We start from the raw sequence: 27,996 nt of genomic DNA, 5'->3' as shown, positions 1-27,996 counted from the left end.
TTGATATTTTTGGCGGAAACTGTGGTTACCATGGCAATTTTGAAATGGTATTCAGCACGCGTGGTCACCTGCTCGCCTCCTGCTTGGAAACTTGCTCCTTTTCATAAATCTCTCAAAACATTTAAAAAATGCAAATTATTCAAAGTCACAGTTTTAGCATGCAAGCAGCGCCGCGGGAACACGAGAAGTGCTGTTGTTGGTAAGAGAGCAGACGGAGTGTGATTGGCTGTGGGATCACTCCATTTTGGAAACAGCTGTTTAAAGCCTTAACCCTCCTCCTTATTGTGTTCAATAGACTGTCAGAGGAGCGTTGAATTGGACTTGGAATCTCGGAACAGATCTATAGAAATCAATTGAATCGGTGTGTGGAATTTGGGAATGCTTTTGGAAATGAAGGGGAATAACAACAAAGAGTGAATGGCGCTGTAACAAGTGGAAGAAAGTAAAGCGGATCCAGGTTAGTGTTTGTTACAGTAATGATGGGTGATTGCAGTCGACGTAGTTTTGGTAGCGAAATAACAGTCGTTTCATATGTAACAAAACATTCACCTTCACCCATTACTTTCTTGATGTATTATGCTAAACAAATGCATAAAGATTGAGGCTCAATTGCAGTTTTGTTGTCATGTGTGAGTGACGCCTTATTGTATAGACTTTCAAGTAACTTAGTGATGTAAGGGCTTATTTTGCTTATTTCTAACATTCTAAACAATTAATTCTTACATACCCATTTTTTTAAAGAAACTTTAAATGTTCCTTCATCCAAATGAGTTGATAGTGGTTTTAGAAAATGTCTCGGTTGTTTTTCTTTACTTGGCCATTGTTTCCCAAGTGTTCCTGCTTTTATAGGCGAAAACATTTGCTAATTTATATTCAAAGACCTTAAAGGGACCGTTCACCCTAAAATTACAATGTGCCTACCATCATGTTGTAGGCTAATCATGTTATGTGGACAACGAAAAGAGATTTTTGGCAGTTTGTAAAGGATTGACAATCTTACTCTTTTAGTGACTCTTCATGACACATCATGAAAGGCAGTCTGCCTGACAACATGAGTGAACGATTACAGAATTTATATTTTTAACTATCACTTTATGCAAAACCAGTAGTATTTTATTGCGCAAAAACCTTTTATGTGCTCTCATATTTACAAGAGAAGGAAGTGTACCTCATATGAGGAACTTGTCAGAGACATGCATACTAGAGATTATTAAATGTTAGTTAATCCAGAAAATGAACATTCTTTTATCAATAACTCATTCTCATGTTCCAACTCAATAAGATTTTTGTATTATTCTCTCATCATTTTTATCTGTACATTGAAAGTCCAATCAACCACATTTGGAGCTTCCTGAGCTTCCTTTTACCATATTTGATGTGTTTCAAATTAATTTATTTTACAATGCTTATTTACACTTTTTTAAAACATACAAATTGTGATTGTGTGAAAAAGTAATAAGAGTTTGTTAAAGAAAATCTTCATTTGTTTCTATGTTGTTTCATTGTTGGTTTAAACGAGTAAATGATGACAGAATGCACATTTTTGGGTGAGCTATCCCTTTAAGAGCACTTTGCACACTTTGCATGAGTTCAGCAGTAATGTAGTAACAAAGAGATCTGCCATGCCACTTTCAGTGGTTCAATCATATATGGACATTTTTATTATGATAGAGTGGTCTGGCGGCACATGCGTGGAAGATGTGCCAAAGACATTACACAAATCGAATGTAATCACACATGGTGTAAGTGTGTGCATGCAGAGGACCTATTTGCTTTGATCTGTGTATTTAATATTCAAGATGGTAATTTGTAGCTCTTTCACTTGTAAGGAATCAGTTGTTGGGTCACTACATTCATGAGATCCTTCGTGAGAACAGGAGGAGGGACCCTTGAACCCAAAGACATCATGGACTTGATTCACTGAGGCGTTTTGATGAGTCGCACATCAACAATGAACAATCCGAAGCGAAACGATCTAGAACAATCAGTCCATTGTCGTTAGCCTTTTAATTTTTCATAGTCATGTGAGCTGTGTAAATGTATCCGGACAATTCGTATGAAACTAATTCTGTAAAGTGAATGTAAATATTTGATGGTGCAATGGGCGTTAGGCTGTATTCAAAAGATTGATTGGTACTGTAGTGACCTTTATGATATGTAACTTAAACTGTCAATTTGTACTATATAGCCAAGAAATCACTGGTGTCTTTTGCTCTCATGAGCTTGGCTGCCCTACTTTCTATCTCTGGCCCAACTACTTAACTAGCAGCAACTGCTTTTGGACCTTTGAGTCAAAAGATATTATTTGAGCAAGTCATCATCCACTTGGCTTTTTCAGCTAGAGTAGGTTGATGAAATGGCAGGTAGTGGTACTCAAAGATGTGTTGTGACTATTATAATTTATTATTGTGATATAGCTGAAGCATTATCCTCTGCTGGCAGCACTCGGTTCGATAAGTGCTCTCATGCTGAAAAGTTAATTTGTATGACACGTCCAAGTCAGGCTACGGCAAGAGTTTCGCATTAGTAGTACTTGAGCCATTATCATACCACAGTATCCATTTAGGGCTTTTTGCTGTTGTTTTTGTTTTAATTTGTTTTCCTCTATTTTTATAAAGGTTTTCCTAGTAGTTGGCCTAGCGAATAGGCTATTTAACTGTCTCTCATTTAGTTGATGCATAAATTTAAATTTATAAGCTACTCAAGCAGAGGCTATTTGTTGGGTCTCCCACTGAGTAGATCTAATTTGAAACCAATGTACATTTTTACTTGCAAGCTTAGCAAAATCCATATTTGTTATTGTTACTCTGAAATAATTTGGTTTGCACAAGTGCTTTGATCGAATTGCAGTACAATGTCTTGAGGGCCTCATCAACAAGGCTGTTGGTATTATAACATTATAGCTGGGAAGCAATTCTCTACTCAATTATAGCCTGCTGGCAGAGATGTTCAGATTATTATTGCAGATGAAATGTGTAGAATCAACATGGCCAATTGATACAACTTTATATATTTCAGGATTTGACACAACTGTTGCTTACTAAATCAGGGTTGACGCTCTCATATTATTATTTTTTTTTTTACTGATCATCCACAATTCTCAATACATTTTCCACATGAAATAATTTTTCAGTTGAGGAGGTCCATATTAGTGTTATTTGAGTATTATTTATATACTAAAGGTTTTATGAACCAGAGTACTCTGTTGCGATAAAGTTGAAATTAAAGAAAGTTAACCGGAAAATACTGGAAATGGCGTATTCCAAGGGCGAGGATCCACGAACCGCATTATTAGACAATTTTCTAAGGCTGCACGATATATTTAAACAATTTAAGATGTAACATAACATAAAGCTGTTGGGAAATTAAATAAGTATGCTCTGCGGGTTTCAGAGTCAAGCACGAATGATGCTTTAATTATTTACATGTGTGCAGGTTTTGTTTTTTCCTCCAGCGTCTCAGAGTGGCTCCCTTCACAGTAAATGCTGCTCCTCATGAACTCCGTCTCTGCGTGTGCTGTTTGCTTGGGTTTTCAATAACGTTCATTTGGGAATGCAAATAAAGTCTACATATGCAAATGGTTTTTCATTGCGATTTCAAAAGAAAAGTTTAAACCCTTGCTCTAGCATTTTTATCATAAAGAAGTTTGTGAGTTTGAATTAAAAGTAGGAAAAAACAAGGATTTGATCATGCTGTAAAGTGTAACAAAGATACTGTGCTGTGGCTGTGGGCGACCTATGCAGGCATTTGTTAAATACCTAATGTACATAAGTTGATTCTTAACATACATTAAGTATACATAATATAAACAGTGTTGTTCAATAAAACCATATGATTACTTGCTTTTGATATAACCAATTATTATTGGATCTGATCATTAAAATAATTGCTAGTGACGACCCTAAAAAAAATTGTAGATTATTAGCTGATATTTCAGCTTCTATTTAATTTTTAGATATATTCTAGGGAATATTTTTTCCTGAAAAAGTCACTCGTCACAGGTGCCTAACAGCTGTTCCCTCAATACATGTAATCAGCATAAGCTGAATCAATTAAATACTATTATTAAATGAATAGCTATCATCATTATATTTTATTGTTGAAGGAGCTGCTTGCTCTGGCCTTTTGTTGAGCAGATTAGTTCAAATAATTAAAATAAATGCTTATTCATGCCCTTGACAGCAGCACAAAAGAGCACATTGAATTGCAAAATGTATGGCAAAAGACTCTTATAAAGCTTTTGCCCATCTGTTTATTTATTAATTAATTTATTTGAATGTTTGTAGAATCTGTTTCCTCCTCAATAATCTTCTTCAGTGTGTTTTATAACACAATTACTTTTATTTGGACATTCAGTGCACAGCCTGTAAATGATTATGATCAATATGCTCCTTATAATAACAATAATTAGGGTTGTCACCGGTACTTTTACACCGGTAAAAAAGTTGACGGTAGATGTCACTGAGTAGTCACTAAACACTCTACCCTCTGCATATACACAAGGAGGATGTGGAGAGGATAGAGAGTGTAACATTTCTTGACCTGCACATTTCGGCTGAAACATGCACACCTCCCTCAACCTGCTGACCAATGTCTATCGGTCAGCCGTAGAGAGCCTCCTGACCTTCTGCTGCACAGTGTGGTTCAAAAGCTGCACAGAAGAGAACAGGAAGGACCTGCAGTGAGTTATGAGGGCAGCTGAGTGTGTCATTGGTACATCACCTATACTCGGTGACATCCAGACTGCTCGACTTCAAAAGAAGGCCAACTGCATTTTAAAAACCCCTACTCATCCTGGACATCATCTGCTCTCCCTCTATCATTTGGGAGAAGATGGAGGCTAATAAAATCCAAAACAAACAGACTGAAAAATAGCTTCTTCCCCAAGGCAGTTAAACGCAAATCGCCCTTATGAGATTTGTGCAATAAACCCCTACCTTAAAGTAAGAAGTGGAATAACATACCCCAACTATATTACTATACTGCACACTATTATTTCACTCTGCACTACCTCATTTTTTTATGTCCATTGTGACTATCTATTTGTTTTTAATTCTATATATGTATGCTTATGTTGTATGTTTTTGTATTATACTGTTTATTTGTTTGTATATATTAATCTATTTTTATTTACATTGTACCTATCTTTTTCAATTGTCCCAGTTAAATACACTGATAACATTTTGTTATCCTGCTAATAGCTGCTAAACGTGTTTCGTTGTTCCTTTTAAAAATGACAAATAAAGATTTTATCTATTTATCTACCAGCCTTTCTGCAGTACCTTTAAGCACTAAGTATCAGGTATGTTCTGTACGTTTTGAGTGCTTTCTGAGTGTCAAAGCACTGTTTTTTTTTAAAGCATTGAGAATTTTAACCAATCGCGATGATATCTGTTGATTATTATTATTATTATTATTATTATTATTATTATTATTATTATTATTTGTTTAGTTAGTTTAGTTTATTCGGTCATTCATCCAAAGAGGGAAAAAAAAATGTTTTAAAGAATAAAGTATTTTAAATTAAATTATATAATCCATGAACATTTGAAAGAGGATAAGATAAGATAAAATAAGATTAGATAAGATAATAGTAGTAATAATAAAAGACAATTAAATATAGGCCTATATGCATTTAATTGTACACTTGTCTCAACTGCCATGGCGGTTTTGACTAGAATATCAGCTTAATCAGGTTATGATAATCGGGTTAACTTGTTAACATGCTTACATCATAGGAATATGATCGAATTAAAATATTAATCAGAATTTTCATGTGCATGTAAACATGGTCAGTGTGCCTTTCATGCACATGACCAAAGCCATTGGTCAGATTCATTCAGGCTGTCATTCAACATTTGAAAGCTTCTCTCAGGAAATGTTTGGCTTGTCTTCCTCTCTTCACAACTCAGAGCAAATCAAATCACTTTACGCCCACATCCTCCCTGATCTGTGGGAGAGAGGCGTGCTGCAGCTGTGTGGGATCCGTTCGCTGCGGAGAGAGAGAGACGGGAAGGAGAAAGAAAGAGTCAGACAGAAAGAGAGAGAATGAGAGGAGGCTCCCTCATAAACCCTAGGATCAGAGGACGCCGCTTTCTGTTTCTCGTGTGGACTAAAATAAAACTGCCTTTATTCAGGTCCTTGGAGAGCTTTGTAGCACCATGTCATTAGCGTTCAGAGTGCGTTCGGTAAGTAATTGAAGCCGTGTTCTGTGGACTGTAAGTTTGGATAATGGTTGTTAGCTTGAAGTATTGATAATTCGAAGTGAGAATGGGGTTAAAGAGAAGGGCAGCAAAAAGAGGAAATGTACAGTGACAGGTGGTCTTTAAGACTTCACAGCTGTTCAGCTTCGTTTTCTGGTCCAGGACGTTTCTTTTTAATTGCTGTCTGGGTTTGGTGGCTGTGAGCGCCGGGTGGGAGACCTTGCCTGCATGTCATAAATGTGTCATAGAATATTATGCATTTCTGCTAGAGATGTTTTAACAAAAGGATGTTCTGTATTTCTTGCGCATACTTGTTTATCTGTTATAATTTACCGGTACCTAGTTTAGAAAATAGCATTTGGGTCCATTTCTGTTGTTGCTGCCAATGAGGTCAAAATCTCCCAAAACCCTGAGGTTGGCCATTTAGCGAACGCCTCTGCCAGTGTCATTCAATAGCTCTTAAGTTATGCATAGTTCTCATTCAAAAACTGTGCTGAGATCTAGAGACAGATATTAGAGGAACAGTTCACCCCAAAATGATAATTCTCTTATCATTAACTTACCATAATGTTGTTCCAAAACTGTATGATCGTCTTTCCTGTGTGAAACCCAAGAAGAATATCGTCCAAACGGCTAAAGTCAATGGGGTTCAGAACAACGAGATTCGTAATTTTTAGGTCAACCTTTCATTTAAGCTTAATATATATGTCTGTATTCTACTCTTGTCTGTCTGCAGACCGGATGCTCAGTGGTACGGTGTTTCTGGTTCTGTGTACTCTCTCTCTTTCTCTCGCAGTCAGACCTCGGTTGCAGTAGAAGGACATAAACGACAAGGACAGACGTCCCACCTGCTTCCTGTTAAGGCCATGTGTTGTTTAATGCAAGAGCAGAACTGGATGTGTGTAATGAAGTCCTGTCAAAGAGACAATATCCTGCCCTTTAGAGGGATAGTTCAGCCAAAAAACATTCATTCATTGTTTATTCTCCCTCGTGTCATTCAATCCACACCAGAATGTGTTTTTCCCAAATATACAGTATGTATATGTATGTTGTAGACTATTTTCTCATAGCTGTTTACTGATAATCGTAACCCCAGCTGAAACCGGTACTCCAGGGGCCCGTTCTTCGTACGTGGCTAGATTTGACTTCGTCAGTTAGCTGGATTTGATTGTTGAGGATTTCGCATGATCTCGGATTGTTTGGTTCTTCGAAGCTCATCCTGGACTTGCTGTCATAGCAACAGGTCCGTTAGCTTAAACCTGCTCAGGAGCAGACTTCCTTCATGTAAACAGGATTATATTGCATCTTAAGGTGATATTTAAAATCTGACCCAGCCACTGCTACTTTATTACAAGAATTCCTATATACACACACAGTCACTTGATTGAGAGATTTATTTGTGACAGAATAATTACTTTATAGTTGTATTGGAGGTTTACACACATGTTGTGCAGTTAATCTGCGTCGTGATGTTTGAGTGAATTTGAGTGATGACGGATATTATGGGAAGGCTGGATGCAGCGTAAGAGATGCAGATCATTTGATATGGACCGTTAAGAAACTTTAATTAATACTGTCACGTAACAAATCTTCTTCAAATTGAATTAAATTAAATTACAATATTGAAATAAAAATGTGTGTACAAGGGTGTACAAATACTATAAATGAATATAAATAATTGGGAGTTCCGTTTATGGTAAATGGACTGCATTTATATAGCTCTTTCAACAGACCCTATGGCCATCCAAAGCGCTTTACATATCGCCTCACATTCACCCATTCATACACCGACGGCGATGTCAGCCATGTAAGGCACCATCCAGCTCGTCGGGAGCAGCTGGGGTTAGGTGTCTTGCTCATGGACACCTCGACACTTGGTCAGATGGAACCGGGGATCGAACCACCAACCTTCTGGTTTGTAGACAATCTACATGAACCACTGAGCCACTGCCGCCCCTTATCAAAACAGCGTATAATTTATCTAACTTTTATGTTGGTTTGGTCATTTGGCTGTTTCCTTATAAAGGTCCAGAAATGTGTGTTTTAATTATTATTTTTTTTAAATTTTGCCAGGTGGCTTTTTTCATTATGATGTCATTACATTGGCTTGACGCCAGCCAATCGCGGCATTGCTGATCATGGTTTCGAGTGTCGATGCATCTGCAACGTGCAGTAATCTTAGATAACTTAATCCAGATACTTTAATCCAATCCGCAAATTTGTTTGAAGAACCGAATTAGCCATAGATCAGTTATAAGGATTAGAAGATCTGGGATCTGTCTAATCATCTCAGATGTGTTAAGCGAAGTACGAAGAATGGACCCCAGGTGTTCATTGTTAAACGTTATGACTTCAAACTAAGCTAAAGCGGTAGAGGATATTTTCAGTGACTTGTATTTCAGTAAGTTCCTCAATTTTCCTACCATTTAGCTCCAGAATACTTTTTTTAATGGTGCTTTTATAGGTTTGTTGTTGCTTTTGAGATTGAAAAGCCTCTGGTCAGTGTAGGGGGGGAAAAAACTGAAATCATTTTGTCTTAATTATAATGAGAATTTTATTGTTAACATAATGCCATATAGGTTTGAAATGACAGTACAATGACAGAACATTATTTTTGTGCGAACTGTTCTATTCCTGATTCACTTTCCTGCAATCTTGTTATTGCAAAATATATTTCATTACTTTTGAGGATCTTGTTTATCATTTGACATTTGTCCCTATACTGTTTGTGCTGTTTGTAATAGCAGGGTGCAGATGATGGTGAGCATATTTCAGCTTTGGATAGGTACTGTAATTTGTGTGCAAACCATTCATTTTCCAAGCAGCGTGATTTATTTTTGGAAGGCGTATGACCTTTTGACTGTTTGTTGGCAAAGAGTTTTCATGTGCAAATTGTGCATAAGTGTTTTAAACCTCCAATTATCAAATGTTCTGGGACCATTTACAGTTATTGTTTTTACTTGTCCATAACAATAGCTCACATGACTACACTCTTAAAATACATGTTTAAATGGTTCTTTTGGTAGAGTGTATGGTTCCATGTAGAACCTTTAATATTCAAAGAACCTTTCCATTGCACAAAAGGTTCTTTATTTGTAGTGCAAATAGTTCTTTAAAGAACCTTTCACAAATGGTTCTTTGGGGAACCAAAAGTGGTTCTTCTTCTATGGCATCACTGTAAAAACCCATTTGTGTTTTTTTCTGGCACCTTTATTTTTAAGGATGTAGTGTGTTATATGGCAAGCTTCCTCAAGACATTTGATGACACTTTTTGAGACCGAACGGACTGAAAGTCAATGAAAATCTTGTACTCCAAGAACTTGCAGTAAATCTTATTCATGCAATTTAATGCATATTAAAATTTGGTACGTCATGATTGGTCTGGAGATGCATGAAAACTAGGGCTGCATGATTAATCGAAATCGAACCACTATTACCCAAATTACCCAAATTGCGATTATGAAAGTTTAAGGCTGCCATTTTTATTAAATAAATAAATGCCCAGTGTGTTAGCGAAGAGCGGCTCTGTGATCAGAGTAAACGCTGCTCAGTCTGAAAGACTGCGAGTTTGAGTCGCTTATAACGTGCGTTTGAAAAAGCAGCACGAGTCAAACGTCTTCACAAACTAGTGAAGCGTTCAACAAAAGACAACGTTTAATAACACGTTTTGCTTCACGTCATATCGTCAGTCAGTGTTTGTGAGCTGATGTGGCTTCTTATCACAGAGTGAGGCAGATGATGCATTATTGTATTACAGTGATGAAGTCTATGTCAATCAGCACTGCCTAATAATATATTTTACTATTATGAAAATACCCATATGTTTGATGAAGAACTCAAATACACCATATTTTGCTGCAGTGGTGTTTATTGTCATCATGTTTAATCAAAGCGTTTCTATCTTCTGGTTGTTTATCCTACAGTGTTAGCTTCACATAAGGGATTTCCTGAAAATGAACATTATTATATTGCTTCTCTGAAGCCCCTTTCACACTGCACGTCGGACCCGCAATATTCCCGGAACATTGCCGGGTCGCCTTCTGTGTGAAAGCAACCACGTCCCGGGATTGATTACCGAATTTGACCCGGTAATATTGCGGTATTCGACCCGGGACGAGCGCTGTGTGAAAAAACCCCGAAACTAATGCCGCAACGTGTACGTAGTTATTGTGCGACTCCTAGAGCTTGTTTTTTCAATAATATAACCCTGCAGGGCCAGAAGAGCTAGTCGGTGTTTTAAACGCAGAGAGTGTTCATATACAAAAGAAACTAAATTAAACAAGCAGAAATGTGTGCAAACTGGACACAAGTTGAGACCACGGAGCTCCTTACTATCCGTGCTGAAGCGGAGATCGCTCGCCATTATACGTCACATTAGGATGTCACGTGTCAACTTGGCCCGGGACCGTTAAGTGTTGTGTGTGAAAGCGCACATATTACGGTATTTCGCTGGCAGTGTGAATGGACCAAATCTAGCGGCCCGGGAACAAATGCCGGGTCGCATTATCCGTGGATTTGCCGGAATCGCAGTGTGAAAGGGGCTTGAGGCAAATGTGGTGTTTTCCGCTCGAGGGCGCCCTCTGGCCTTCAGTATGAATTAAACTTTTTGGGTAATAAATTAGAAGAAAAATTATATTTAATAAATTAAAAAAACTTATTACCAAAAAATATTAACATAATAATAATTAATTATAAATATTAGTATTGGTATTATTATATTGTTATATTTATTCTGACATACTCTATTTTTAATTTGTAATTATGAAAATTTAATTGTAATGGTAATATTTCTTATTTTTAAAAATATTTTTTAGCAGTAATAATAATCATAATAATAATTATTAGTCATATTAATATATAAACACAGTTATATACACACACGTTTCATTTGTGTAATAAATAAATAATAATAATAATCGCATTTTAAATCGCAATCGCAATTTTAACCAGAATAATCGCAATTATATAATTTTTCCCCAAATCGTGCAGCCCTGATGAAAACCAATGATCTTTTGCCTCATTGACCTCAAACATGTCTCGATTATTAGTAAACCTCTTAGTTATTTCTTAATTTTCATTGCACAAAGCTATCGAATTAGTTAAGAATAATTTAAATACAGCACATGATTCAGTTTTAGGATTTTTTTTCCTCAATTTTTGACATTCCCTACTCCCTATACAAAAGTTCTGGATGAGTTGTGGATGAGAGATTGAAATGACATGAACATGAGTACATAATGAAAGAATTCTTGGGAGGACTTTACATTTTTATTCTTTCTCCAACATTCCAAGTCAAATAAACTCCCACTGTTTTCATCTGAAAGGCACCACCTGTTTGTGACGCGGCAAAGATTCCTCCCTTCTTTTCAGTCACTGTTGTCACAGTCTAATGTGTGATTCATGGGGAAATCCTGAACTCTTTTAGCCCCCCCCCCCCACCTCCTCCATGCTGCGAATTTAATTGGGGAGAGAACCACATAAAAACAATAAGTGGTCATTATGCCTCCAAACAAACAGCAGATTGATTCAGACATCTGATACTGTTTGGCTCAGACAGAGATTTAAACTCTCTCACTTAGCAATCCCCCCCCCCGTTTTCTGGCTGGGTGATTGACTATGACGGCTGGCCGCAAACTTCATCATGTGCGTGTGCATATCATCATAACGGTGGAAAACATATGCCACCTTTCATTGACACACAAACTTTACTTCCTTTAACGTGGTCTAAAAGGAAAGCCTTTAGTAGACAGGAAAAATGATTGCTCAATTTTCTTTTCTGCCCTCAGAACTTTAAAAAAAATCTTCTTTTTTACCTTCTGCATTGTCAGATGAGTTTGAGTTGTTACTTTTTATTCCTGCTTATTATAGACTTATTAATTGTATGTGAAGTAGGTAGGAAGAGAAACCATAAGCTTTTTACCCTTTATCTTTATGAAGTCTGTGTCAGCTGCCGTGGTTAATGTGTTTCTTTCAAATAATGAGGCAAATCCATCCAGGCGTCCACCTGTGCTAGGCAAATAATGCTGTGACCGTGTTGGGATGTGGGTGCTGTGGAATTATTAAAGAAGGATTTGCGTCCTTGTGTGTCGGCTCTAAAGTTCAGCAGGCCCAAACTGCTGTAACATTTGACTCGGTCTCCCTGCAGTATCCTCATTATTATTTAATATTTGCTCTGATATCAAAAGGGCTGATAGGCCACACAGGGAAATGAAGCACATCAACTCCTGCATTAGTAAAGAGGTGGCAGTTTCACACTTTCATCTCCCTGAGCCTTTTTAAATGCTAACACCTTCGTTTCATGAAATAACACCAAATACTCTCTCCGTTAAAGAGCCCTGTAAGCTAAAAGCCTCCCGACATCAGTGCATCAGAGAAAATAGCTTTAATCTCGATTCGGCTATCGCTTCCAAATCTTCAGTTAATTGCTTCTTAGTGGCTTCGGAAACCTCTCGGTTGTAAAGTAGCAGCCCGAGGCTTAGGGCCCAGGGAGCTGAAAGGGTCTCGGTGACATGAGATAACTTCCTGACCGCAAATGCTCTGCATTAGCTTTGCAATTCTTGTCTCGAACCTCACGGATGGAGTGGCGACGGTCCCGAGGCGTTAGAGGAAGACGAATGAGAGTGAGTCACGTGTGTGGGTGACACCACCATCTCATCCACAAGTAGCATGACTGTGGGCCTGCCAGTATCTCTTCATACTCGCTCCACAGTGTTTATGCCACCTCCATGACCAATATGCCCATTACACATTCAAGAGCTATTTTGTTTTACATGCAATCTGTCAGTGTTTAGTATTAAAGAGGCGCTTATAGGAATTTTAACAGGCAGATAGCAATTTAGAGACCCATATTTCTCTTAAATTTGCATCATATGGGTACTTGCCTTTTTTCCTCTTACATTTTTGATTTTGCAATAGACATCAAAGAATCATTTCAATGTATTTATTGTTTTTCATTTAACATTCTCAGAAATTGATCAAAATCAATAATGTGGATATAAATTAAGTTTAAATATTTAGCCATTGGGTCCATTAAAAAAACAAACAAACAAAAAAAAACCATACATATTGCCCTAAAAATATATATTAGTCACCACTCAGCAGTTATTGAGTCTTTAGGAGCATTTTTTGAGAATAAGTATGAATATCTGTCAGACAGTGTTTTTAAAGCACAATTTCTTTATGCTGTTTGTTTGTTTGATGACTTCTATCATTCATGATGACCAACATTTTGCTTTAGTGTTGTGGGACAATTTGAATGTAATTCCCTTTTCTGTTTTTGTTGGAAAGATCCCTCCTCACATTTAAAGTGCAGTAGATGTGTAATGCACCAGTAAAGTTCACTTGCTCATAACCTTTTTCTGGAGATGCTGAACATGTGCTGGGAAATGTTACAGTATGCTGATAAGAGGCTGTGAAAGTGCAGCTGAAGTGCTTGGGGACCGTAAAGTTGGCATTTAAAAAGTCATGATAGCACAAAATGCTCGGTCGGTGGAAGAAGGTGACCGTTCCTGGTCCTGAGTAATATCATCAGCATGGAAATTCAGGCAATGGCTCTTATGATGTCAATTGTGAAAAACAGACGTGGACACACAAAGCAAAGCCCTTCAAAAGGAGGAAGGATACGCAGGACGACAGCAAACGAACTTTGAATTGTGATATTTCTTTTGTTAAAACCCATGCCAAACAAAAAAGAAAACAATTCCTGCGCAATGGTTGATATAGGGTGTTTTCCCCTCTTGACTGAGTAGTCACTTACGTCATGTGAACACAGTGTGTGTTCGTTCAGTTGAGCTGTGGCTCATCTGAGTAAAAAGGGGAGTGCTGGAGCTGGTGCACTTATCTCAAGAGCAGCTAAATGTGCTTGCTTGCTTTAGACAGGCTGGAGTCTATTCAGCTTGATTAGATACAGCTCTGTAGTGTCCAGAAACACTTCCCTGATAAAGACAGAATATGGGACATTTTTCAAGCTTTATTTCTTTGGGAACTATTATATAAGCTTTGTTCTCTTGTCCAAAACTGGAGCTTTAAACATATTATCAACAGACTCCTTCATCTTAAATTCCTTGCAGTCAAGAGTGTGCATGTCTGTCAACTGGAAATAAGAAAAGAAGGTTGTGTCCTTTTTATGCATAAGCGTGTCCTATTTGGGTGTTTCTGCCTGGGCATTTTTCCCATAATAACCCACAGTACATAAACTAGCAGCAATATTTCAGTCTGGTTGCCATATTTCTATCACAGATTGAGTGTCTGTTGTGGTGGTATGTGCCAAGAATGGCTTTTGAAATGCATTACTGTAATCTAATTTAGTTTGTTTGGTCAATCATTGGTTCGTTTCGCATCGAAACTTTTATTTGACAAAAATTGATTAATATAAAACCCGACTAAAACCAACACTATTACACCCGAGCCTAAAACCGTCATAAAATCTAACACAGGACAGGAACTGATGATGCCCATGAGAAGAGGCTGCTCTGGTGTACACACACACACACACACACACACACAGAGACGGAAGTAACCACCAACAGGGACATCACAGTTTTTATTTATTAATTTTTTTGTTTATTAGTTAGTTTGTTCGATCATTGGTACATTTAAGTTGTTTGTTTATTGCTGTTTTTTGGTCTTGTTTATTTAATTTTCTTATTTGTTACTTTATTTGTTAATTAATTTGTTTGTTTGTTCATTTGTTCATTCATTCTTTAGTTTATTCAATTGCTTATATATTATGTTCATTTGTTTACTTGTTCATTTGTTCAATTATTCATGTGTTTGTTCGTCTGAAATATTGGGTTCAATACTCTTAATCACAAGGAAAATGTGTTAATTTGTTTGTTCATCCATAATCTAAATGTTTGTATATAAATATTCCTACAATGTAGGGTCTAACAGTTTGAGCTCACATTGAAAATTCACAATTTAACTTAAATTGATAAACTTAACAAAAATAACTTTAATTTGTGCTTATTCTGAAGTGGCAGATTCTGCTACATTATTATTATTATTATTATTTTTATTTTTATTTTTTATGCGGGTTTATTCCCTTAGATAATGTTAAATTAATTCATTAATTTCACGGTTTGTTTGGGCATACTGCTAACACCACCACCAGGTCATTTGTTTTTATTAGGCTTAGAGGCACAGAGGGTCCCATGTAGAATTGTAGCAGTAGACTCGTATCCTCTCCTGGGCGCTTGGGCCTTTGTTGATAATATCAGTAAGAGCTCCTGTTACACTCTGTTCAGATGATCCCCCATTCATCGGTCGACAGCAGCAAGGATAGAGGACTATAAATGAATCCTATTTGCTTTGCAGGTGTGCTGATTCACACTGCATTCATGGCTGCAATAATAGGCTCCCATAGCTGTACTCTGCCATTATATGATTAGAACATCACAGTGACAACAGAGAACAAAGAAAGTTTTTCATCCATTATTGACTGTGCTCATGTTACTGCAGGTTTAATGAGATTAGTTTGCAATAGCTGAAAATTGGCGGCCTTTCAGTCCATAATGTGATCCGGGTAAAGATCAAGTGTCTAAAGTGAACTCGATTGAAGTTTGGATTTACAAGTGACCCAATTCCAAGCCTCAATGGGTTAGTTCACCCAAAAATGAAATTTATGTCATTAATGACTCACCCTAATGTCATTCCACACCCGTAAGACCTCCGATCATCTTCGGAACACAGTTTAAGATATTTTATATTTAGTCCGTGAGCATATCTAAGTGTATGCACACTATACTGTCCATGTCCAGAAAGGGAATAAAAACATCATCAGAGTAGTCCATATGTGACATCAGTTAGTTAATTAGAATCTCTTGAAGCATCGAAAATACATTTTGGTCCAAAAATAACAAAAACTATGACTTTATTCAGCATTGTCTTCTCTTCCGCGTTTTGTTTTCAAACCTCAAATAAAGATTCAAATGGTCATGAATCAGCGTATTAATTCATTAATCAACCAATCACATGGCAGTTGCTCTAATGCGTTTAGGGGTTTGGTCCTGGTCAAGACAATCTCCTAAACTCCAAAATGAATGTCAGAATGGGAAAGAAAGGTAATTTAAGCAATTTTGAGCTTGGCGTGGTTGTTGGTGCCAGACGGGCCGGTCTGAGTATTTCACAATCTGCTCAGTTACTGGGATTTTCACGCACAACCACGAATCTAGGGTTTACAAAAAAATGGTGTGAAAAGGGAAAAACATCCAGTATGCGGCAGTCCTGTGGGTGAAAATGCCTTGTTGATGCTAGAGGTCAGAGGAGAATGTGCCGAATGATTCAAGCTGATAAAAGAGCAACTTTGACTGAAATACCCACCCATTAACACAGCAGACGACCCCACCAGGTACCACTCATCTCAACTACAAATAGGAAAAAGAGGCTACAATTTGCACAAGCTCACCAAAATTGGACAGTTGAAGACTGGAAAAATGCTGCCTGGTCTGATGAGTCTTGCCTGATGGCTACTTCCAGTAGGATAATTCATCATGTCACAAAGCTCGAATCATTTCGGGGTGGCAGGGACTCAGTGATTCATGTAGGTTGTCTACAAACCAGAAGGTTGGTAGTTCAATCCCCAGTTCCACCTGACCAAGTGTCGAGGTGTCCATGAGCAAGACACCTAACCCCTGCTGCTCCCAACTAGCTGGATGATGCCTTACATGGCTGACATTGCCGTCGGTGTATGAATGGGTGAATGTGAGGCAAAAATGTAAAGCGCTTTGGATGTCTATAGGATCTGTTAAAAGCACTATATAAAATGGAGTCTATTTCAAATTTGTTTCTAGAGTCTTTTCATGATTTCACTGTACTAAAATGGCCCCCACATTCACCAGATCTCAACCCAATAGAGCATCTTTGGGATGTGGTGGAACGGGAGCTTCGTGCCCTGGATGTGCATCCCACAAATTTCCGTCAACTGCAAGATGCTATCCTATCAATATGGGCCAACATTTCTAAAGAATGCTTTCAGCACCTTGATGAATCAATGCCACGTAGAATTAAGGCAGTTCTGAAGGCGAAAGGAGCTCAAACACAGTATTAGTATGGTGTTCCTAATAATCCTTTAGGTGAGTGTATAGTCGTTTAATGTAATAATGTCATTGAAACTTTGTAAACTTTCATTTTTCCCTCCCCTCATGCATTACTCGCGCTTTCAATGCAGGCATTATTCTCTCCCAGTGCTCACTGTGTCCAGCCTCTCCCGCTATTAATGCTCTAGAATAAACTAAAATGCTTCGAATAATCATGCTACTAAAACTAAATGTGATCTGGTGATTTAAATGATGTTTGCGTGTTCAAACTGTAAATGTTTAGCTCATCCTAGAATGTTAATTCTGCATTTACTCCCTCTATTGTTTTCGGACGTCACACAATCATTTGAACGTCCTTGTTTACTATAGTATGCACCACGTGTTATATTCATATTAAGCCATTGTCTCTTCTGAAGACTTGAATGCTTCAGAAGATTTAGATTAGACCACTCTATTAGTTATTTTACAATTCCTTTATGATATTTATTAGACATTTTAAGTTTGAGAGGAATGCATGGACTTTAAAAATGGAGGAACAGAAATACCTAGGGTTTCATAAAGAATATCTTCATTTGTATTTGGAAGTTTAATGAAAAACGACATGATGGTGAGTACATGACATAATTTACATTTGTGGTAGCCTACATTTGTAGGTTTGGGTGAATTATATCTTAAATAGGCCTACTACAGCAAGTTGAGCCTTGGATTAAACACTATATCATGAATCATATCGTTTCCATCAACAATACATCATCACGTATTTATATCGCAATATACCGTTTAACGATATACCGTTACACCCCTACGCAGAAAGCAAAAGCTTGTATTATCATTTAGTCTGCTTGCTTTGCAAATCACACCGTTTTTACTTACTTTTCAACCTAAGTTTTTCTGGGTCAGTACGTCTTACCTTGGGTTGTTTCACCAAGTGTGTGTAAATGCTGATGTCAGATATGGATAACTTTTTAAAGATGTAAAAAGTCTGATATTGTTAACAAATTGGAATTGGGCATCAAGACCTGCACTGTAAATGTGGCCTACATCTCCTGCATTTTACGGTTCATCTACTGCCTTTTGAGGAGTAAGGGTTTCTTGTCTCAAGGGTCCCATCTTCCTTATCCAGTTCCGGCCTATACGGAAGAGGCTCTTTATTGACTGAACAGTTTGCTGAGAGTGGCCGCATACACTTTCAAGCCAGGGACTGATGGATGAAGTCAAGCAGTTATGAGCAAAAAGTATTTAAACCATCCATGTAATTGCTTAGGCATATTGACACACCCTGTGACCGATTTGATGGACTAGAGAGCACCAGAGACTCACTCAGTATTCCTGTTGTTTTCTACATTTTGAAAGCCACATAAATATTGGAGATGGTCATATTTGTCCATAAAATGTATTAGCTTGTGGTCCGGTGTAATGATACTAACCTCAGAGTCATTTTATTTCCCTTTGAGCGTGCATTCCCGAGTCTCTGTCTGAACACTTTGCATTTCATGGAAGTGTCGTTCCCTCCCGAGGATAGTGAATGGTGCTATTTGTGGTCTAGAATGTCTTTCCATCACAGCCGTAATGTTGATAATTAAGACGGATAATTTTACCAAAGGGCCATATATGGTGTTTTTCAAGAACCCGGCAGAGTGACGCAGGCTTCATTAATTGAGAGAAGAGACATCATTTCTGAAAGACCAGTGTCCATATTTTTACTGATGTCCTCATTTGTCACTCTTTTAAGCATATTATACTTTTATACAGTCTGCATGCTATACCTTTAAGACTTGTATATGTAAATGATTTCTGCTCTGATTTGACTTGGCTAACCTTCCACATACAGGAGTAGTTGTGCATGGAAGTTGCTAAGTATGAAAAATATTTTTAAATGTAGGCAGTGCTCTTAGTGTTAATGGACCAGTGGTTGCCTCTGATTTTGAGTGAAGATCTAGTCGGCAGACTGAATGGCTGGATTTCATTCTCATGATCCTAATATCTCATGATTTGTCCAAATATGGAAATGAGCAATGAGTTTATGTACCCAGTGGGCTGTGCAGACTGTTTAGACACTGGACATATCCAAACATCTAGTGAGAGTGAAAGCAAGACTTTCTCTTTCACTGCTTTTCTGCTTTGTTGTTTTATTTAAATAAAGACTAAACCTGAATTTGTCATATGTTTAGGCTTGCTGGCGACGCAGAACTCATGTAAATGATAAACATGTCAGTGTTCAAGTTGGTGTTTTTGTAAGGCTCTTGTTCTTGATCCCACGAGGACTGCAGGCTAAGGGTGAACTGCCATTTTCCCTCTGCTATGTGAGGGTTTTTGGTGATATTCAGGGATTTGCACACAAACACACTCGCGCTCCCACACCTGCGTCATTTGTCCTCTGACGCTGCCCACAGCTGCTGTTGACTCCTGTTCCCTTCCTCTTGTGATGCCATCTGCAAATAAAAGATTTGGTTCCTTTAGATGGGCCACATGCAAGGGAAACCATATAAAAAATGACCTTTAGTGAGCCATAGTGTAACTTTATTGTAATGAAATTTGGGAGAGTTAATGGAAAGTAACGGAACACTGTACATTTCAGCCAAGCAAAACAACAGCCCCCGGTTACCAGATAAACTCGCTAAAGATAGAAACTTTTACTTAAGGCTGGAGTTCCGAGGGGTAGCCTAAAAGTCAAGATCCCAGGGGAACGCCACATAACTCATCCGGCACTGTTTTTCATAGACCCATGATCGAGGTGTCAAATCGACCAGCTTATTGAGGAGAGGTGCGTTATGACTTTTCTAAGAGATTGGCCCTAGAATGTTTACAAGACAGACAAAAAAGCTGGGCAGAAAAATCCCATAGCCATTGGTTTGATTCATAAATGTGAATCTCAACTGGCACTTTCTTACACACACAGCAACTTTTTTGAGCAATGTTGTTGGACACTTTCCCTTTGAGAATGGACAACAAATTTCTATCTGGGATACTTAAGATCGGCCGTGTCTCACCTGGTTGCCCATCGACGGCAACATTGCCCAGTAATATTGTTAAAAAGTTGTCCTGTGTATCATCTTTGTTTCGGCTCTCTTGCACTCACATTTATCACAGTAGGGACTACCAGAGCTGAATTTTGGCACTGCAAGCACCAAAAATGTACATTCTAGTAAATTATTACAATTTAAAGTAAAGTTTTTTTATTTGTTAATATATTTGTTAATATTTTAAAATATATTAACATGTTAATATATCATTTTTTTCAGCATCATTACCTTAGTCTTCAGTGTCACATGACCCTTCAAAAATAGTTCTAATATGCTGATTTACTGTGTTAGAAACATTTTCTTATTATTTTGATAACCGCTTTATATTTTAAAGTGGAAACCATGATACTTTTTCACTTTCATACTCTAGTGTGTATTCTCATGCTTTTGGGTGATGGGCAAACCTTTTTACAATTCAATTTGGCGTCCCAGTAATATTACTCTGTTGGCAGACATAAACTTGGGATGTTTTGTTGGGGAAGATTCTCTTTCAAAGCCTCATGCACTTTGTGTGACACTTTCATTAGTTTTTCTCGTCTCTGGGAGTCGAGCTCTCTGCAGGCCACTGTTCCAAATTCTTCTTCAGCTGCTGTGACCCCAGCCTGACCTTTTACTCACTTGGGTCACATCAATAAAAAATAACCTATCTACCTAAGTCACATTACGACATGTGAGTGCTAGTAATTATAGATGCTGTGGAAACCGGTTTATATTTGGAGAACATGCCAGCAAAGTTTGCATGAAGGTGAAATCGGCTCGCGCTTCTCAAGGTCCTTGCCGAAAATGAGGCTGGGACTCGGGAGTATCGGGTAACTGACATGCTGGTGCTGGCAGACGTTATGTGTAATGACTCAGCCTGCTAAAACACACAGTGGCCGGTGTTGAATATGCACAGGCTGTGATATGATGGAAAACACTGCAGATCCTCTCTTCATTGTGATGCTAAATTATGTAAACCATAGCCATGTGGAGCTTCCTTGAACGGCTTCCTTAGGGTAAAGGAGATTATGCTAAATAATACATGGCTACTTTCAAATGACCATCAATGGATGGCTTTTTGGAATCAGATAGTGAGGTTACATTTATCTAGCAGGCTGTTTGAACTGAACCAGCTGAATTTTGACCCCTTGATAAGTGGAGTCCAAAAGTTAACTTCTATTGCAACACATTTTGACATCCATGGACATCCTTTGGTCTTTTGCAGAAATCTCTGTTCAACTCCCCACACTTTGGGATATAATCATTACTTTTCAAGTTAAAGTTCCTCCCACTTTTCAGATTGTTCCTACACCCCTGATTTGCTCAGCGCTACTGAAGCATTTGAGAATAATAGAAAGGGTGATAGAACTATAAAAAGAAGGAGGAAAAAAGAGGAGGGTTGAAGGATGAAAAGAGAAATACAGGGATGGAAAGGGGTGATTTGAGGGAAGGAGAGATGCAGAAAGGAAGGATGAGCAGTGAAGACCAGCACTGTGATTTATACCCTGTAATTTTCTCTGCCTGTTGCTCCCTCACACCTCCCCCACTGCTTCCAACAAATAGCATTGCATTTATTTTGTATTTGCCGTCTTTCCCTCGCCCTCTCACATTCCTCTGGAATATCCCTTCTAATTCTCTTCTGTTGTTCCATCTCTTCAGACAGACCAGCTGTACAAATTCAGAGTGGCATTTAGAGTCACAACTTGCACATTTAGTATTTACAGCCCAAAGTGACGCACCTTCGAGTGAAACAGGATGTGCGATGAGATGAAAATGAAGGACAGAACTTGATTTTATCCATCATGAATTGATTGGATCTTGAAAAATGGCCTCTAAATCGCAAGCGGTTGTCACTGTCAGATGAAAAAGACATTTCAGAGATGAAATAAATTGACTATTTTTGAGTATCATGAACTGAAGGATAAAAATAGGAATGTGTTAAGAACTGTTGCAGTCAGTTTTGGGGCTATTTCATTACAAGTAACTTGTGTTATGTAATCAGATTACTTTTTCAAATAAGTAACGCAAGTTACTTTGTTTTTTCCATTTATTGACTGACGTAAGTGTGGAGTCATCATGTGTAAACATGATGGTTATGATTGTAGTTCTAGGCTAAATGTGAGTGTGCATTTACTAATCTCATTGGCACAAAAAAAAAAAACACAATTCAGTATTCCTCAATTAATAAAATCTGTGAAATGCAAAATCCGAATACTAGGCAAATCTCCAATAATTAAATATGTTAAACAAATCAAATATTTGTATGCCTTTAATCTCACTTTATTGACCAATGTACTTGCTGCTGACCTTTTAATGATTCAGTAAACCATATGCGAAAAATACTTTTTAGTTTTTATTGGGTAAGTATTACCTGAGGCTTATGATATATATATAGCCCAGCCCAGGTGAAAAAGTATGCAAAAGTAATGTAACACATTACTTTTTCTTCAAAAGTAACTAGGTAACACAATTAGTTACTTTTAAGGGAGTAACTCAATACTGTAATGCATTACTTTTCAAAGTAACTTTCCCCAACACTGGTTGCAGCATTAATTTGGGGTTTATGATGACTTGTTGACTTGTGACTTATGTAAGCATAAACATTTTGCTATCAGTATTAATTTTTAAATACATTAATACCTTTATTCAGCAAGGATGAATCAAAGAAATGTAAGAAAGAAATGTAACAAAAGGGACAGTAAAACATCTAATAAATACTATTCTTTTGAACATTCAATTTTAAAAAATATTAAGCATCACTGTTTTCAGCATTGACGATAATAAGAAATCTTTCCTTTAGCACCAAATCAGCATATTAGAATGATTTCTGAAGGATAATGTGACACTGAAGACTGGAGTAATGATGCTGAAAATTCATCTTTGCATCACAGGAATAAATGACGTTTTATATTGTCAATACATGATCTTGACCAAAAATGAATGCACCTCTTGATGAAAATAAATGCTGTAATCCTATTATATACCATAAAGAGGTGCATACATTTTTGGTCCAGATCTTGTATTGACAATGCAAGAGTCCAGAACTCTGTAAAGTCTTCTCCAGCACATCCCAAAGACTTTCAATGAATTTAAGACTCTGAGGTGCCAATTCATGTGATCCTTCATCTTCCCTCCCAACCATTCTTTCACAGTTTGAGACTGATGAATTTTGACATTTTTCATCCTGGAATATGTCCATAATGTGTCTTCCTACAAGGTTTATTATGAAATGAAGAGCTACACACGCCATCAATTAGGGTTGGAAAAACTGTTGCAAAACATGTAACATGCTAGAAACACAAAAACACTGCAATAATGATCCAATCATTGACTCTTAAACATTTGCCAATTTAAATCCAAACAGTGACTTTTTTTTTTTTTTTTTGGCTGGGCAGTAAACATATACCTATATTTTCCCCCCTTTTTCATTGACCTTGCTGTTAAATTACTGAAGATATTTTTAACATTATTTTTAAGTTTGCAGAACATAAAACTAGAGGTAGAACTTAAACCTTGTATATAATGGTGTCAAATTAAGAAGTAATGAGTGTTACTTTTGAGACGTTATCAGCAGCATTGGTTAAAAATAATAGGGTCATTTTTTTGGATTTCATGTTGACTCATTGAGCGAGTAGCTAATGTGTTTGGATGCATTCTCCAGGAGGATTCCTCTCTCAGCATAATGCCCACCCATGACTCTCCTTCTGAAAGCAGTTTAATGAGCTCCAAAAAGTGTCTAATCGATCGCTTTGGGTTTTATCTCTTATTTGCGTGCCAATAAGGCTCCATTTGGAAGCTTGAACTGATACTCGCAAGAAAACCCTGAGTGTAAACAAGCATGAAAAGAATGACGAATGCATCCAGGGTTGGATGAATGCTTTTAGCTTTCTTATATAATTAGGCCATGAAATGAGTTCATTGGCTGAATCTATTAACTTCAGCGTTGAAATAGAGCCCCTGAAGTAATAATTACTCCAATTCATCAGACGGCGTGTTCTGTCATGGGCATTACTGAACTGAGAGTTTCACAGCTTTTCTCTGTCAGGTTTTCCCTTTCCAGTGTTTATAAAATAGAGTTATTCAAAAGAGGTTTTTAGTCAAACGCTTGGTTTCTTTCTTTCTTGACAGTAAATGTTATACCTGTTTGTCTGTCTTTTTGTTTTTTTCAGGTGTAATGAGAGGGCAATTTGTGAGCAGATGATGGACGTTGAGGCGTCATATTCAGAGTTCATAAACTGTGATCGTACAGGTCGCAGGAACGCAGTGCCAGACATTAAAGGAGAGGGAGCAGTGGCGGGGACCAGTGAACTAACCAAAGACATGGCTCAGATGGACCTGAAAACTGCAGGTATGTCACACACACAGTACCAAAGTACCAAAATTAGTGGCTTACTGCGTACTGTCAAATGCATACAAAACGTCAAAATGCCCATCTTGGCATGTATTCAGTTAAAGTCAACCCCAAAGTATACTTTGGCTGTCCACATACTGTCCGTATGACATCATATTTGTCATGGGACACACCCTATCCGTGTGTGTGCGTACAACAGCATATGTGCGAGTGACTTGAGAAAATGAAATCCACCATGGTCACAGCCAAAGGAGTATACTTTAAAAAGCCTGTGCACTCAAATGTGCTCAGGACGGAGCGAAACGTGGAAAATGAAGTATACCTGGTCCTTTGGTTTTGGAACGTTAATACTTGGGAGAAAACACATGTTGTGTAACAGTATATTGCATGAACTCTTTAATCGAAGAACAAAAGACAAAGTAATACACTGTCGGCTCTTTAATGGTAAACATTAATCTTAAATAAAATAATCTTATTTCATTTTAAAAATGAAGATGATCCAGTGTTATTTTACATTGATTACTTTAATTTCTGCAGTTTTTCTTACCTGAACACTAACCTACTGTTAGACCCACTTGAAAGCCATAAAGCCGTGTTTTTCATATCTCTCTTTATTGTATTGTATTGTATTGTATTTATTTGTCCTATTGTTTGCAATTTGTTTTTGTTCTTATTTTATTACTTTTTCATAACCCTTTTTTTAACGAAAATTAAATTTTGCATTGAAGTTATACATTGTTTGTACTGTATATGCTGTCAATTATAGTTCTTAGAAAGAAAAATAGGAATCAACAAAAGTCTGTATCAACAGGTCACACAAAAAAAAAAAACGGAAATCGCCTAGAAAATTGCAGTCTTTGCATCTAGGCTATTATATGGTGGTTTTATACTAACGGATTACTTTGAAGAAATGTGAGATTAAACTCTTTTATTGTTGTTCGAATGTTCACCATTTAAATCTAAGCCAATGTAACAGACAGAAATGATATCATCTATCTTGCATTTATTTGCATGGAGAGTTGTCATTGGTCCTCTTTCTTCTATCTATTCGATCATCTATACAATTTTACACTGAAATTCTTCTTGTAATGAAAACAAGAAATGATGTAAAAGTGAAAACTATAAAGTGGCTATGCTATGAAAGCTAACCTTAACTAAAACTTTAACACTATGTACACACTAATACTTTCAAAACCCCTTTTTAAATATTCTGACAGTAATTTGTGTTAGTAATTCTGCACAACCAGCGCGGCTCATGTGATAAAAGAACTGATGATGTCTCTTGACTGCCAGTGGTCTATACGGTCATATTTATTATGCAACACTGCATCCTTATGGCCCCTTTAAAGACTTGCTTTGTGAATACGATAAGACTGTGATACATGAACGCATTACAATCGTCTTTTAAAAAAAGAGGATGTGAACCACAGTATTTCACTGGCCTTTCTTTCAAAATGTCCCTTACTTTATCCAGGACACGACTCTGTGAGTTCAGTGTCCAGATTGAACACACACACACTTGGTGACGAAGATTTATTATCTGCCCTCTCAACAATTACCGCTTCCTTGACCGTTTCCTATTCGTATGGGAACTTTTCAACTCTTTCCTACTGAAATAAGAGCTGCATCTGTCTCTATTTGACCCAATTTCCTTAGTTCACATTCTTGGCACCATTTTATCACTGAAATAACCTGAGACTTTCCCATGACCATGAGGACCCTGTCAAGAATGTGTAGCTGGAGATGCGCACATGTAATGTTGTGGCATTACGTTGTCTCATCTGTGTCTTGTAGAGGGAGATGCTTCTGGATCTCCAGCCCCTGATGCAGAGGCCTCCGGGAGCCAGGACAATCAGGGGACAGAGGGACCATCATAAAGATCGAGAATGACCCGGAGGAGAGAGGAAAGCTGAGGAGTTCTCTCCTTTTCTCATCAAAATTCTCCTCATCTTTGCTCATGGGGCAGCAGTGAAGGAATCCTCTCATAGACTGCCATTAAGGTGGACGTCCACCCGTTGCATGCTGTTGAGTGCCTAAGAGATAGATGGAGAAGACACTGCCTTTGCGAACACCACTAAATGGGACGAATCTGTCAGGGACTGTATTCATTCACAGCGCTGAGTGAGGGAAAGTAGTTTTTCCTTGCAGAGGTTGAACAGAAGCACAGGCGTTTTTGATATTTTTCCAACCTAAACTTAAACTAAAGAGTTCAATCTCATGTTGAGCTACTGTATACTATAAAGTACCAAATATAGCCTTTTTGTTACAGCCAATGACATGGATGGCTCAATTTTAATTTTTTTTAAACAATGACCACTACAGTTGAATGAGGTCAAAAAAGATTTGTTTCTACTATTCATTACATACTGTAACACAAATGTAACACAATTAACAATATTTATGTAGTTTCTTAAGTTACTGCTTTCTGCTCCTGGCACTGTTTTGTGTTATTTTTTGTGTGTCAAACTCTTAAGAAACAGTTGTTGAAACACATTGCATTTATATAGTGACTATAAATGGAAGTACCTCAAAATAAACAGGAATGACATCATTTCGCTTGCAATGTCTTAATTCATTGGACTTGGGTACATAGTAAACATTCATTCACAATGGGTGTGGAAAGTTATAAATGGTAAATGGACTGCATTTATATAGCGCTTTCAACAGACCCTATGGCCATCCAAAGTGCTTTACATATTGCCATACATTCACCCATTCATACACCGACAGCGGTGTCTGCCATGCACGGCGTCATCCAGCTTGTCGGGAGCAACACGTGTTAGGTGTCTAATAATCATGAATAATTAATATATGAATAATCATTATAGTCACCAACTAAATAAATATCTGGACATAAATTTGAGTCTAAGGCCCCGTCCACACGAAGCCAGCAGTTTCCCAATCCGATCTTTTTTCAAGAAATATCTGCGTCCACACGAGATTACCGAAACTGACTAAAAATGATGTAGTTTGCATGCCAGGCCAGAGTGTGGCGCTGTAATTCTGCCACAGAAATACACTAAAAACGGAGTAGAAGAGTTGTGGCTAGCAGGGGTATAGCAGTGGTCTGAGGTGAGGCAAAATCTCACAATAAAATAACAATAAATACATTTGCTACTTAACAGATGTGTTTTATTAATGCCTACGCCTACCCTAACCCAAAACATACCCTTACAATAATGCAGATACGTTGATTAAATGACGCGATATTGATGTGCGCATGCCCGGTGCCCGTAGTCGTATCCCTTAACTCTTTCACCGTGCTGGATGTAGTGTGATGACATCACCGTTTCAGAAAATATACGGATTCGCTGTACACACGAAAATGGAAGATGATCGTTGTCAGATTTACCCACTTTGGGACCCTGTTCCCAAAATATCGGATTCATGCTTCTAAAACGCCG

The 27,996-nt window shown here is 37.6% G+C and overlaps 1 protein-coding gene across 2 annotated transcripts; it reads left to right on the top strand.

Annotated features, from left to right (window-relative positions):
- Nucleotides 1-45: 45 nt before the first annotated feature.
- Nucleotides 46-27,143, top strand: pkig (protein kinase (cAMP-dependent, catalytic) inhibitor gamma). 2 transcript variants are annotated; one of them, XM_067446149.1, is made up of 4 exons: nt 46-199; nt 296-457; nt 24,411-24,589; nt 26,387-27,143. In XM_067446149.1, exons 3-4 carry the CDS (start codon nt 24,439-24,441, stop codon nt 26,467-26,469), a joined length of 234 nt encoding a protein of 77 aa, XP_067302250.1. In that variant the 5' UTR covers nt 46-199; nt 296-457; nt 24,411-24,438; the 3' UTR covers nt 26,470-27,143. The 2 variants fall into 2 exon arrangements, with proteins under 2 accessions (XP_067302250.1, XP_067302251.1); XM_067446150.1 differs by lacking the exons at nt 46-199; nt 296-457 and adding an exon at nt 5,986-6,188.
- Nucleotides 27,144-27,996: the final 853 nt, after the last annotated feature.

This window comes from Pseudorasbora parva, chromosome 6 (assembly GCF_024679245.1).
Source record: "Pseudorasbora parva isolate DD20220531a chromosome 6, ASM2467924v1, whole genome shotgun sequence".
NCBI lineage: Eukaryota > Metazoa > Chordata > Actinopteri > Cypriniformes > Gobionidae > Pseudorasbora > Pseudorasbora parva.
Note: the sequence above shows the minus strand (reverse complement) of the source record. Positions and strands in the feature narration are given on the sequence as shown.

Excerpts from the sequence above, each read along its gene's own strand:
- pkig (XM_067446149.1), top strand. The coding sequence starts at position 24,439 with ATGATGGACGTTGAGGCGTCATATTCAGAGTTCATAAACTGTGATCGT. Across the intron at positions 24,590-26,386 it reads GATGGACCTGAAAACTGCAG|AGGGAGATGCTTCTGGATCT; the intron begins GTATGTCACACA and ends TGTGTCTTGTAG.